Source organism: Diaphorina citri, unplaced genomic scaffold (genome assembly GCF_000475195.1).
Source record: "Diaphorina citri unplaced genomic scaffold, Diaci psyllid genome assembly version 1.1 scaffold984, whole genome shotgun sequence".
NCBI classification, from domain to species: domain Eukaryota; kingdom Metazoa; phylum Arthropoda; class Insecta; order Hemiptera; family Psyllidae; genus Diaphorina; species Diaphorina citri.
Genome location: NW_007378415.1, coordinates 89752 through 104821, shown reverse-complemented (window position 1 = coordinate 104821; position 15070 = coordinate 89752). Strand labels below are relative to the sequence as shown.

At 37.7% G+C, this 15070-nt stretch overlaps 1 protein-coding gene across 1 annotated transcript in view; it reads right to left on the bottom strand.

The window, feature by feature from the left end:
- Positions 1-446: 446 nt before the first annotated feature.
- LOC103513548 (substance-K receptor-like) overlaps positions 447-15070 on the bottom strand; it is a 48206-nt gene continuing 33582 nt past the window's right edge. Inside the window, exons 4-6 of the mRNA XM_026826716.1 lie at positions 2784-2988; positions 1360-1581; positions 447-680 (exon numbers count right to left, since the gene is read on the bottom strand). Coding sequence (XP_026682517.1) covers positions 447-680; positions 1360-1581; positions 2784-2988 — 661 coding nt within the window. The remainder of the gene's footprint in view (positions 681-1359; positions 1582-2783; positions 2989-15070) is intronic.

Genomic DNA, 15070 nt, shown 5'->3' with positions numbered 1-15070 from the left:
ATAAGATTCTTTAAGGGAACGCCTGGTTTGTTCAATCCTGTCTTTTTCTCTTCGCTTCGGGACGATAAGACCTGAACAGTTAAAGTTCCCTCTGTGCCTCTGTTAAACCTCAAAAAATAAAATAAAGCATAGTCCTGATAAAACTTCTGTGATCGATAAAAAAAAAGATGCGTCAACATCATGATGTGATACATTACACTTACAATAAATTGTTTCCAGTTTTTTTTTTTTTTTTTTTTTTTTTTTTTTTTTTTTAAAAAAAAAACAAACTCCATAAAATTTCTCTCTCTCTCTCTCTCTCTCTCTCTCTCTCTCTCTCTCTCTCTCTCTCTCTCTCTCTCTCTCTCTGACACTCTATCGTTCTCATTATCTCAGACTCTCTATCTCCCTCTATCTAAGACTCTCTAATATCGTTCTCTCTATAATAGCGTGTTTTGAAGTTTTGATTAGAGAATCTCCTTATATACAATGTTGGCAGTGATCCCATGTGGCTGGAAAATAACCAAATCTTTGGAAGAGCTTACACGGGAACAGGCAACATACAATTGGCCATTAGAAAAGCAGTCTTCACGTAGATCAATTCCGGCCACATTGAGAGTTTGACCCTGTGCTTTGTTAATCGTCATTGCAAAGCATAGCTTGATTGGAAATTGAACACGTTTGAAGTTAATTTGATTAGTCTGACGGTATAAGGGGTATTCTTGGAAGAAAAACTAATTCACCCTGTCCTACACCTACACCAGTTATAATCATCGTCTCTATGACGTTTTTTGAAATGATTTTATTTGCAGGCGGGTACCATTACAAAGCTTTGGTGGTTGCAAATTTCGCAGCAGCATGATTGGGGCCCCTATTTTTAATTTTAATTGGTGTGGTGGTAAACCAGGCGGGTGGTAAACCAGTTGGCCCTCCAAAGTGACATGCAAAAACTTACCCTAAAGTTGTCGCTCATAAAACAATACACGAACGGATTGACACAGCTGTTAGTTGGCCCTCCAAAGTGACATGCAAAAACTTACCCTAAAGTTGTCGCTTATAAAACAATACACGAATGGATTGACACAGCTGTTAGTTGGCCCTCCAAAGTGACATGCAAAAACTTACCCTAAAGTTGTCGCTTATAAAACAATACACGAATGGATTGACACAGCTGTTAGTTGGCCCTCCAAAGTGACATGCAAAAACTTACCCTAAAGTTGTCGCTCATAAAACAATACACGAACGGATTGACACAGCTGTTAGTTGGCCCTCCAAAGTGACATGCAAAAACTTACCCTAAAGTTGTCGCTTATAAAACAATACACGAATGGATTGACACAGCTGTTAGTTGGCCCTCCAAAGTGACATGCAAAAACTTACCCTAAAGTTGTCGCTCATGAAACAATACACTAACGGATTGACACAGCTGTTAGCGTTGGCCATCCAATGGCATGCGAAATAGGACAGGGCGTAAATCTGCCAGGCAGTGTCGTTGTGCTGAACGCCAAAGTCGGGCAGGAAGTAGAACAGGAACAGGAAGAGTTGGAGTGGCAGCCAGCAGAGAGCGAACATGACCACGATCGTCACCAACATCTTGACCACCTGAAATCAAACAGAATTGGTTTTTACTAAAAACTTTTAAACTGAATTCCCTTTAGGGATGAGTTGTTCATTTTTCAACAAAGTCACAACTTTGGATTCCCCTCTCTTTTAAAAATTAAAACCCATTAAGGAAGGAGGAACTTTAATTGTGTTAAGCACAAATGCTTGTCATAAATGTCGTTCCCCGCTTAATGCACCACGCTAAATTTTACGACTTGACTTGGACTAGAACCACCAACCTCCAGATCCGAAATCCACCGCGCTAACCACTACACCACTAACCTCAGTGGCTTTAAAACCGATTATTTTATAATAGAGAGACAATGTACGAGAGAACTAGCAGGCTACAGGGAAAGGTGAGTTTACTCCAAAGTCCTCCCAAGAGAACAAGATATCTAGCTTGGTAAATAGGTACCTTTTCACTGATGTTTCTCATTTTATGTCCACAAAAACTCCGGGACTCTGCTGTCAATTGAGAGACAATAAAGTGTGAAGTCTAATGATGATGGGCCTTTTTCTCTTCTTTTTCCGATGTTGAAAACATTAGGATTCGGAAGAGTAGGTAGGTAGTACTTATACGTACGTATAGGAACGTATACGGTATACCTACACATACCTATAGGTAGTGTCGGCAGTCAGCCTGTGTGTAAGTCAGATTTCGTCACCCAGAAGGTAATATATAGATTGGGTTTGGAGGCTAAGAGAAGTATATCTCTGAATAAACAAAATTACTGAATGAAAATCCGTCCCGAAAGACATAACATTGCAGAGTTCATACGTAACATCACTACACAAAGAAAGAAACGTATACCTAACATCACTACACAAGGAAAGAAAAATAATCTTCAAGTTTCACCAGAACTTCTCAGCAACTCAGAAATATCCACCCATGTTAGCTTGGAGATTCCTGCCCGAGGCAGATTTTATAATGAACAAATAAGGTTCGTTCTCGGAACGGCTGGCTTTTTCCTATCCTGTCTTCCTCCTCTCTTCGTTTTCAGGACAATAATGACATTTCCCTCAATGAAACCTCTAAAAAAGTTCTCCTAATTACCAAGCGCGCGCCTTGACCACACCAGGGACACAATCAAACCAGGATACATTTCACTAACCACTAACCCTTTCGTTCATCTTCCAATTTAAATATTAAATCTTTGCTCGATCAGCAATTTAATCTTTGTTCGATCAGCGCCAGTTCTCACCTTGATTTTAGCATTGAGCTGATGTAAGTCCCGGCACGGATCAGCATTGCCAGGCGCGGATCGCCACCACAGTTTCCACGCGATGATGGAGTAGGTGTAGGCCAGGCCTAGGAGTGGAATGGCAAAGGTGAACGTGAATATGAAAGCTGTGTAGATTTGGCCGTGCCTTTCCTCCGGCCACATCTCTACACACTCGTGATGCATTCTGAAACAAAACATAGAAATGAATTTGAATACTTTATTTTAATACCTAATGAATTTGAATACTTGAGAGAGAGAGAGAGAGAGAGAGAGAGAGAGAGAGAGAGAGAGAGAAAGAAAGAAAATATTCCCACGACCTTAGAAGGTCAGGTAGGTCAAGGTCCAAGCGTAGGGAGGGAGGGGGGATGGAGGTTTGAAAAGTGACGTTATCTACCACAACATAATGAACAACTACAAGTAAGACCACCAACAGAAATAGCACCCACATTTACATACAACCACCGAGTGAGCAAAGTGGTAAACAAAAATGGACTCATAATACAAAAAAAAAAAAAAATCACCAAAATAACACCAACACAAACACTACAACAAGTAATAGCACCAAATTTCATGTGCATACAAGCACTTATTGAGCACGGTGGTAGAAATTTGGACTCGTAACTCGTCAAAATCGAAAAGAGATGTACCTACCTAAAAGACAGGACAGGAGAAAGCGAGCCGTTCCGAGAACGAACCTTATCTGTTGCACCCGCGACCTAGCGCTTACAAGGCAGACGAGCTACCCTCCAAGGCTGGCTACGCTAGGCTGGTTTGGTACCTCATCTTCACATAAAGGAAATTAATCAAACTTGTCTTCGCGGGACCGTAAAGAGTGGTCCCTCTTCTGAATGAGCTCCACGGTTCACTGAACGAAGTGAGAAAGCGAGCCGTTCCGAGAACGAACCTTATCTGTTGCACCCGCGACCTAGCGCTTACAAGGCAGACGAGCTACCCTCCAAGGCTGGTTCGCTAGGCTGGTTTGGTACCTCTTCATATAAAGGAAATTAATCAAACTTGTCTTCACGGGACCGTAAAGAGTGGTCCCTCTTCTGAATGAGCTCTACGGTTCACTGAACGAAGTGAATAAACATGATGCCGTTTATTTCATTCCTTAATTCCCAGCCGTTTCTGAGATATAAGCGTGGTTCGCAAATCACGAACCACCCTGTATTGTTGGGAAATGAAGAAAAATACGAGGGCCGGGGATTTTCAGCAGGTTTCCATCGAACAGGCCAAGAAATTCACGGCCCCCATGGAAAAGCTATTAGGACGGAAAAGTTACAACCCTAAAAATTCGGCCCTGATTTATTGGGAAGCAAAAAGAAGGAATCTAAGTCACGTACCTATGTAATAAGTAAAAGTACCTGTATCCTTTACGTATAATCTAATGATGATGGGCCTTTTTCTCTCCGATGTTGAAAACATTAGGATTCAAAAGAGTATAAGTATAGGTAATACTTATACAGATAGGTAATACTTATACAGGTAGGTAATACTTATACAGGTAGGGACGTACATATATAAGGTAGTGTTGGCAGTCGGCCTGTGTGTACGTCCAATTTCGTAATTGGACTCAGAAGGTAACCTAGATTAGGTTTGGCCGCTAAGAGAGGTATATCTCAGATTACACAAAATGACTGAATGCAAATATCTTTACACATAGAAAGAAAATATCTTCCATTTTCACCAGAGCTTCATCAGTTTCCCAGAGTCTTTGTCCCCAAAAGGTTTGATAGAGGGAACTGTAACTGCCAAAGTCTTATCGTCCCGAAATCTAAGAGAGAAGGAAGACAGGATAGGAGAAAGCCAGCCGTTCCGAGAACGAACATTATCTGTTCAGGATAAAATCCTCCCCGGGTCGGAATTGAACCCACGGCCTTGCGCTTACAAGGCAGACGCGCTACACCAACCAAGGTAACGAGGCTGGCGGGGACCTGTTCTTTCTCTACAAGTTACTGGGTAGCTCTAGTGACACCAGTTTAAAACTTCCGCCATTGTTCGATCAACAATTTAACCTTAGTTCGATCAGCAATACATATAACCATTATCTCACCTTGATTTTAGCATTGAGCTGATGCATAAAATTTGTGTTTGTACCCACCCACTTACTTTCCATGTCTGTACAGCATAAAATCTGCTTAAAATAAACATATTTTCTTAAGCAGTAGGTAACTTATTACATGATTTAAAAAGAGGAAAAAAAAGAGTGGATTAGGATGAAAATTGAGACAAGGAGGTATGCGGGAGAGGAACTTATTACATGATTTAAAAAGAGGAAAAAAAAGAGTGGATTAGGATGAAAATTGAGACAAGGAGGTATGCGGGAGAGGAAAAAAAAGAGATTTTTTGATACAGAAATAATACTGCAAAATATTATGAACAAACAGGAAAACGAAGTAAAAGAAGGATAAGAAGAATAACAAGGACAAGGAGAAAGAGGAGGAGGAGGAGAAGGAGAAAAGGAAGATTCAAAAGAACGAAAATCTTCCTAAATTTAATTATTTCCAGAAAAGAAAGCAAAGTAGAAGGGGGGGGGGAAGAGAATGAGAGAGTAAACGGGATATGAAAAGAGATAGAGAGAGAGGGAGAGAGAGAGCGAGGAAAGGATAAAAGGGAAAGTGTAAAATAGGAGGGGGGAAAGGGAGGGGAAAGGAGAAAGATAGGAGAGGAAGGAAAGTTTAAAAAAGTGAGATATCCACTTTACCTGTTCTGGAATCCAACCTCTGAACTTAGAGCTACCTCTGCTTTTTAGAAGAGAGAGTTTATCAAAAATAGGCCTTTACCTGAATCGCAACAATGTAAGGATTTCCTGCAATCTGATTGGTTCCTTCATTTTGAGTTGATGACTCATTGCTATCACATTGATCTGGATGAACTATAAATAGGTACTTTTGATAATGTGATGGTTCATTATGTTGAATGGATGTGCTCGGATAGGGACTGTAGGGAGGTACCCCTATGCGGTAGGTAGGGACTTGTACCTACAAATCCTATAAAATCCTGTAATTTGAGTTGATGACTCATTGCTATCACATTGATCTGGATGAACTATAAATAGGTACTTTTGATAATGTGATGGTTCATTATGTTGAATATTTGTGCTCGGATAGGGACTGTAGGGAGGTAGGTAGGGACTTGTACCTACAAATCCTATAAAATCCTGTAACATCCCATTCTTCTCTCTTTCTCTCTCTCTCTCTTTCTCTCTCTCTTCCTCTTTCTCTCTTCCTCAGTTAATTATTTATATCAATTCCTTTCTTTACACATCTCGACTACCTGCCTACCTAACCAAATAGGTGCCCACCTATGTTTTAGCCCTAGCTCTTTAAACAAATCCGCTACCTTTGTATTCGTATTACTTACCCATTATCTCAACAGACTTCTGACAAAGAGAACCATTAGCTGTCTACACGTAAGTTCAAATTGAATTCTCAAGTGTTTAACTTGTTGAACTTGACTCAAGAGGATACCCCTTGACCTTTTCCAGATACCCTCTTGTAGAAAGTTTCATTGGTCGAGTGGTCACTTAAAGTGACCCTTAAGAGCAACAGTTACCTTTGAGATATTAAGAACCATTTTGTCTCTATAAATAAGGAATGTAAAAGAAGGGTTAAACACTAGCCTGAGGGGTGTGCAATCCAGCATATAGCAGCCTGTCCCAAGGCCAAACAAATAGTGAGGGTTTGGAAAGGCAAGGGATAAACTTGCAAAGGATCCTAAAAGGATGTTTCTGCAATGCAGCTTTGGTGCTCTCACATGCAAAATAGGCTCTTCTACTCCAAAACAACTAGGTAACTAATACTAATAGGTAGGTATTTATAATATTTCATTAATAGTTTGATAGGTTTTCACTAAGATGCTTCAACATAGGTATGCCTATATTATTAATTTGAGCAGGTTAGTTGGTGATTTATTTATAGATTTATACTGTCGTCTAAGACTAAAAAATATTTATTTTTCTTCAACTAATAGTGGGGCCCCTTTTCTTCACGCCTCACCCCCTCCAGCAGGATGTTCCTGCAATGCAGCTTTGGTGCTCTCACATGCAAAATAGGCTCTTCTACTCCAAAACAAATACTAATAGGTAGGTATTTATAATATTACATTAATAGTTTGATAGGTTTTTACTAAGATGCTTCAACATAGGTATGTCTATATTATTTGAACAGGTTGGTTGGTGATTAATTTATACTGTCGTCTAAGACTAAAAAATATTTAAGGATGTTCCTGCAATGCAGCTTTGGTGCTCTCACATGCAAAATAGGCTCTTCTACTCCAAAACAAATACTAATAGGTAGGTATTTATGATATTACATTAATAGTTTGATAGGTTTTTACTAAGACGCTTCAACATAGGTATGCCTATATTATTGTTGTTGTCGTTGTTGTTGTTGTTGTAGCGGCTTTAGCTTTCGCCGAATGGTGTTGGCAGAGTAAAAAAAAGACATCATTTTGTATCTGCCTCTCTTTGAACATGCCTGCCTATATTATTTGAACAGGTTAGTTGGTGATTTATTTATACTGTCGTCTAAGACTAAAAAATATTTGTTTTTCTTCAACTAAAAGTGGGGCCCCTTTTCTTCACGCCTCACCCCCTCCAGCGGAGTGCGTCCCTGTCTGGGAACCCCTGATCTAATGGTTTTGGAAAAAATCTTGGCATCCTTCACAATGATTCATCAATAGTGTTTTAACTCTATTTACTTACTTGTTTACATTTCTTTCGGTTCAAAGTTGCCTCCTTTTTTTCTTTCTTCAAAAGCTTTTTTGAAGAAATTTTTGTCTGCATGCCAAAGTAAACACCTCTTTTGTAAATAGCAAATTCATTTATTTACTCTTCATAGGATTTCCCCCCCTTCCTTTCAATACTTTTCTATGGAAATATTGGAAATCGAAAACATTAAGGCTGCTTTCACTCAAAATTAATTTTCTTCCTTATCTTTTTTCCCTCCTTGAATAAAAGCTTTCAATTAATCTCAGTTACGAAGATAATTAGTTAGCTAGATATGGATCATGAGTTCAATAGGCATAAATTACTCAAAGTTCTTTCTTAATAGGTAGAAAGCACTTAATACATTAGTTTTTCTTACTTGGAAGGTACTTAATTTACATTGGTAGGTTGCTCAAGTGAGTAACGTCTTCAAAAAGTGCCTGCAGGCTTTAGAATCTTTAGATTTAGAAAGTTAAGGGAAGTTTTCCTTTACGTCTGAGAAGGCATTTTAGGCAGACGCTAAGTTCGAGATGAATTTTAACTTTCCATTTACTTCTCAGAACAAAAGTTGAGAAGAAAACACGAGAACAATTTAAACAGCTTCGATGGATTCATTGTGCCTATCAACCAAATATAGCTGGTATACAGTGTTCAATTTCAATTTGACACATAGGAAAACGTGTAAAATCAGTTTTTAGTCCCAAAGAAGTCCCCAGAACACTTTTTGGGTAAATAAACCATTCTGTTTCATGGCAGATATCTACATTTTGCGAGGAATCTTTTGGCCTTTGCTAAAACAGTGATTAATTTTGTACCTGGTGAGTCTCGAACTTGTAACTCCTTAACTCAAACTTGACAGTTGGAAAGTTGCAGCATAGAAAGTTACAGATTGCTTTATTGTAAACCCCATAGAAAGTTACAGATTGCTTTATTGACCCTAAAAGAGTACTGGGAACTTTGATTGGGATACAAACTGATTTTATGTGTTAATTTCCAATGGGGCCATTTCAGGTTGAATTTACTTACTTGTTTACATTTCTTTCGGTTCAAAGTTGCCTCCTTTTTTTCTTTCTTCAAAAGCTTTTTTGAAGAAATTTTTGTCTGCATGCCAAAGTAAACACCTCTTTTGTAAATAGCAAATTCATTTATTTACTCTTCATAGGATTTCCCCCCCTGAAATATTTGGGTCTTGGAATTTTTTCGTCATATTTTTTGTCTACAGGTCGAATTACTCGAAACTCGAAATACATTTTAACACAAAACCCTTTCCTAAATTGTAAAGCCAATTCGAGTAATGATGTTTTATGACATTCGAAAGGTTCTTGTATCGGATTTCTTTGTAAAATACCTTTCATTCGAGGCTTTTCTGCTAAGTTCTTTAATATCTTTACAGGTTATTTTTTGTTTGCGCGAACTTTGAGTCTGACGGTGGTATGATTCCGAGGTCAGGCAAAGAACTCAGCACAATCACGATGTACCTAAATAGAAAAATCGACATTTTACGACAAGTACTTCGATGTATTATTGTTTTATTGTTGATTACCTAGCTAGGTACCTATTTTTTAAGATAGTTTGAGAAAGTATTTTATAATTAAATAAAAATATTTAAAAATGAAGACATACCCAGAGAGAAAAAGTAGGTCAAAGGGTTGAATGGCAGAGAATGTCCTAAAAATCAATCATCAAAGGGGTCAACTTTTATTCCAGAATTTACCCTGTTCCTGAAAAGTATTAATGTGTACTTATTATAGGAACATCAAAAAGAGATTGTTTGAGTTACCTACAAGAAATAAACCATTATTATTATCACAAGAACATTGAAATTTTACGTGTGTTGCACATTGCATATCTAAATAGTTTTACGGCATTCATACAATTTTATTCGGCGTTGTAGGTAAGTCGAGTTTTCTTCCTTCCTTCATTTCTCTCTTAATTCTTTCTTTCCTCACTCTTCTTCATTTTGTTTGGAATTTTATACTTCTATTTCATTTCACTTTTATTTTATTTCAATTCACACTAGTTCAAATTTCCACAAGAGTCAGTTTAATTAACTGTCTTTCTTCATAAAATATCAACGTCTTTGATTGAATTTGACACTGATAGACGGTCTGACACTTAAAGTATCTTTTAGTCTAGCTCCGTTGTACTCGTGTCCTTCATTGGAGGTGACATCTGGACAAAAAATGTAAAACCAAGCTTGTACAAAAATGTACAACTTCAGATTAGGGATACCACAATCTAATCAATGAGAATTACCTATCTAGGTACTAGGTAGGTAGGTATTTTGCATTTTTTCTAGATACAGAAATTATTCCAATTTTGTTGTCAAGCAGTCATACATAGGAGATCATTGAAATTTGGAGTCCCAGATTAGGTCCGACCCAAGGGAAAATAAACAAACCATTACTTACATTGCATATGCTGTCTGGCTAGGGGACGTTAAACAGAGAGAAGACTAGCGTCTGGCTGTGGGACTATAAACAGGGAGGAGAACAGCTAACCCTAACCAGCCTAGCAAGATGGCAGTTCCTCAAAGGGTTCTCTCTGCTTTTAAAGACCAAGCACAAGTCCTCACGATTGTTGACTGCGGTTCAGGACAAGCCAGCCAATTTAACATGGCTAGAGCTAGAGACCATCACCCCGGTGTATAGCAGATACAAAAAGACATCTTTCCTTTATTCTGCTATCGCCATTCGGCGAAAGCTAAAGCCACAACAACAATTCGAATAGTGAGTAAATAAGTAGAATGGAATTGGGAAGGGGTATTGTGATAGCGCAAACAATGTGAAAAGGTTCTGAATCCAAAGAATCCGAATTTATTTTGAAAAAGGTCTTTTGAAAATCCGAATCCAGTGAATGCAAGGAATCCACGCGGGGACTGGATTTGTTTGGTTCACATCAGTGGTAGAAGATAGGGATTCTAAAAAGAGAAGTAAAAAATATCTCTTTACAAGAAAAATGAACGGGAATCCAAATTATCCAGAATTCTAGATTCTTGAATCCACCCAATCCAACTGATGTCACTATGACCCTTGTCCACTGAAAAAGGTGCTAAACTAATGAAAAATAATATTCCTGTCTTGAAATAATTCCGGTTTGTGTCAATAGAGAGGTTAGAACAAAAGAAAGGTAACGCTGACCCTAAATTAAACCGAGAAAATGTGAAGTAAAGCCTGAAAAAGCAGAACAAGAAGGAGCTCTAAAAGATGGAGGAGTAGGAGAAGAAGAAGAAAAAGAAAGAAAAGGAGGAGTAGGAGAAGGAGATGAAGAAAAATAAAAAGAAGGATAACAAGAAGCAGTGAAGTGAAGTGTTGACCACTATCGCTCTAGGTACCATAACGAAGTATGCTCAAACAACGGACCAATGCTTTCTGGGGCAGAAGATAAATGGCTGTTCTATTTTTCACCAAGAGGTGCCCCACACCCACCCGTAAACTCAATGAGAAATCACTTCACCACAAAGAGCTTTTGTTATTTCACAATGGACGAAAAAAGAAAGAAATAAAGGAAGGACGGGCTAAAAAAATGAGAAAGAAATCATTAAAAATTGCTGTTAGCATCAGGGAAAGTGCGAAAAAACTTTCAGAATGATTTGTTGTTGAGTTTACTCTCCCTAGCAACCATTCTCTCATTAAAGTTTAACTAAATAATTTTCTAACACTTCCGTGTTTAAATCGCGACTTTCGCGACAGGGGGGGGGCATTGAAAGAATATTAGCTTTCAAGGGGTTCCCACCAAAATACGTCCCTGTGAGATAGGTGTTTTGTAACTTAGCGAATCATGTCGTACATTACAAAAATTTTAAAATATTTCGTACCTACAGGATATTCTATAGGAACCAGATAGATAAATATAATAAAGTATAAAACCTCTCCTCTCTTTTTCATACCTTACTCTTTCGTCCTCTTTCTCTCTTCTCTTTTTTTATCTCTCTGAATCCCTCATTCCTTCCCTTCTTTTTCTCCCTCATTCTTACTTGTTTTCTTTCTCTCTCTCTTTCTCCTTGTCCCTTTTTCTTTCTCTTATCTTTTATATTTTTGTCAGTTTTCAGCAAAAATGTTGAAAAATTTTCGTAAAGCCTGGAGGGAGGTTGAAAAATCACTGGAGAAGAAAATGTAGAATATTAAATATGAAAAGGTTTGTTTCTAGATAGGTATTAAATAAAAAAAAAAAAATTGTTGTTATTGTAATACAGAAAAAGTAATAAATTAATTATTATCATCATTATCCTTTCTCCCTCTCTCCCTCCCTCCCTTCCTCTCTCTCTCATTCCCTCTTTCTCTCCCTTTCTCCCTCTCAGCTTAACTCCAAACACAAAAAGCCCACTCCGAGGCTTAGGTGTAGGGGCGAACGGCCCTAAAGGATGGGTTAAGCTTATACGAATCTAATCTTCTCTCTCTCTCTCTCTCTCTCTTTGGTTTGAAAAAAAAAAAATGGCACAAAACTTTTCTTTTAGGCAAAAAAGAAGAAGGAGAAGGGGGAGGAGGAGAAGAAGAAGAAGAAGAAGGAGGAGGAGAAGGAGACGTAGAGAAGGAAGAAAGAAAGAAAGAGGAAAAAACCTTTAGCTATAATTTTGTATTTTTTTTTTTGTATTTTTTTTTTAATTAAAATCCAGTTTATTTTATGTAAGAAGCCTGGAGACTGTGTATCTGGAGTAGACATTTTTTCGGCTGTGCTTTTGGAATTCAAGGTGCACTCCGGCTTATAAATAAGGAATGTAAAAGAAGGGTTAAACACTAGCCTGAGGGGTGTGCAATCCAGCATATAACAGCCTGTCCCAAGGCCAAACAAATAGTGATGACTGTGTATCTGGAGTAGACATTTTTTCGGCTGTGCTTTTGGAATTCAAGGTGCACTCCGGCTTATAAATAAGGAATGTAAAAGAAGAGTTAAACACTAGCCTGAGGGGTGTGCAATCCAGCATATAACAGCCTGTCCCAAGGCCAAACAAATAGTGAGGGTTTGATTGTCAGGAAAGGCAAGGGATAAACTTGCAAAGGATCCTAAAAGGATGTTCCTGCAATGCAGCTTTGGTGCTCTCACATGCAAAATAGGCTCTTCTACTCCAAAACAAATACTAATAGGTAGGTATTTATAATATTACATTAATAGTTTGATAGGTTTTTACTAAGATGCTTCAACATAGGTATGTCTATATTATTTGAACAGGTTGGTTGGTGATTAATTTATACTGTCGTCTAAGACTAAAAAATATTTATTTTTCTTCAACTAAAAGTGGGGCCCCTTTTCTTCACGCCTCACCCCCTCCAGCGGAGTGCGTCCCTGTCTGGGAACCCCTGATCTAATGGTTTTGGAAAAAATCTTGGCATCCTTCACAATGATTCATCAATAGTGTTTTAACTCTATTTACTTACTTGTTTACATTTCTTTCGGTTCAAAGTTGCCTCCTTTTTTTCTTTCTTCAAAAGCTTTTTTGAAGAGATTTTTGTCTGCATGCCAAAGTAAACACCTCTTTTGTAAATAGCAAATTCATTTATTTACTCTTCATAGGATTTCCCCCCCTGAAATATTTGGGTCTTGGAATTTTTTCGTCATATTTTTTGTCTACAGGTCGAATTACTCGAAACTCGAAATACATTTTCAAACCACACAAAACCCTTTCCTAAATTGTAAAGCCAATTCGAGTAATGATGTTTTATGACATTCGAAAGGTTCTTGTATCGGATTTCTTTGTAAAATAGGTACCTTTCATTCGAGGCTTTTCTGCTAAGTTCTTTAATATCTTTACAGGTTATTTTTTGTTTGTGCGAACTTTGACTCTGACGGTGGTTTGATTCCGAGTTCAGGCAAAGAACTCAGCACAATCACAATGTACCTAAATAGGAAAAGCGACATTTTACGACAAGTACTTCGATGTATTATTGTTGATTACCTAGCTAGGTACCTATTTTTTTAAGATAGTTTGAGAAAGTATTTTATAAATTAAATAAAAATATTTAAATGAACTACACCAGAGAGAAAGAGTAGGTCAAAGGGTTGAATGGCAGAGAATGTCCTAAAAATCAATCTAATCAAAGGGGCCAACTTTTATTCCAAAATAATTCTGGAATAAATTAGGTATTTATCACAAGAAGATTGAAATTTTACGTGTGTTGCACATTGCATATCTAAATAGTTTTACGGCATTCATACAATTTTATTCGGCGTTGTAAGTCGAGTTTTCTTCATTCCTTCATTTCTCTCTTAATTCTTTCTTTCCTCACTCTTCTTCATTTTGTTTGGAATTTCGTCAGCATCATTTTCCAAGCCAATTGAAAATTTCCTTTATTTTATTTCACTACTTCTATTCCATTTCACTTTAATTTATTTCAATTCACTAGTTCAAATTTCCACAAGAGTCAGTTTAATTAACTGTCTATCTTCACAAAATATCAAAGTCTTTGATTGAATTTGACACTAATAGACGGTCTGACACTTAAAGTATCTTTTAGTCTAGCTCCTTTGTAATCGTGTCCTTCATTAAAGGTGACATCTGGACAAAAAATGTAAAACCAAGCTTGTACAAAAATGTACAACTTCAGATTAGGGATACCATAATCTAATCAATGAGATTACCTATCTAGGTACTAGGTAGGTATTAGGTATTTTGCATTTTTTCTAGATACAGAAATTATTCCAATTTTGTTGTCAGGCGATTGGATTGAATTTGAATAGTGCTGTCTGGCTAGGGGACGTTAAACAGAGAGAAGACTAGCGTCTGGCTGTGGGACTATAAACAGGGAGGAGAACAGCTAACCCTAACCAGCCTAGCAAGCTGGCAGTTCCTCAAAGGGTTCTGTTTTTAAAGACCAAGCACAAGCCCTCACGATTGTTGACTGCGGTTCAGGACGAGCCAGCCAATTTAACATGGCTAGAGCTAGAGACCATCACCCCGGTGTATAGCAGATACAAAAACACATCATCTTTCTTTTATTCTGCTATCGCCCTTCGGCGAAAGCTAAAGCCACAGCAACAACAATTTGAATAGTGAGTAAATAAGTAGAATGGAATTGGGAAGGGGGGGACTCTTTGTGATATTGTGATAGCACAAACATTGTGAAAAGGTTCTGAATACAAAGAATCCGAATTCATTTTGAAAAAAGATCTTTTGAAAATCCGATTCCAATGAATCCAAGGGATCGACTCGGGGACTGGATTTGTTTGGTTCACATCAGTGGTAGAAGATAGGGATTCTAAAGAGAGAAGTAAAAAATATCTCTTTGCAAGAAAAATGAAAGGGAATCCAAATTATCCAGAATTCCAGATTCTTGAATCCATCTGGATTGGATTGGTCGGATTCAATACAAAAAAGAAGGTGGGTATGAACCATCTTTGGAAAGTATTATTAGAAATGAAAGGCCTTTTGGCAACATACCTACATTCATATTCCCAACAGAGTTGGGTATTTTCCAAGGAATTATGAATTAGATTAGGTAATAATATTTTAGTACCTATACTTGAAACAAAAGCCAATTATAGGAAGAAAGAGACAGATAAATTTAGAGAGAGAAAGGGGAGAGAAAGAGATGTCTATGACAAGTTTTCCTGAGTTTGAACT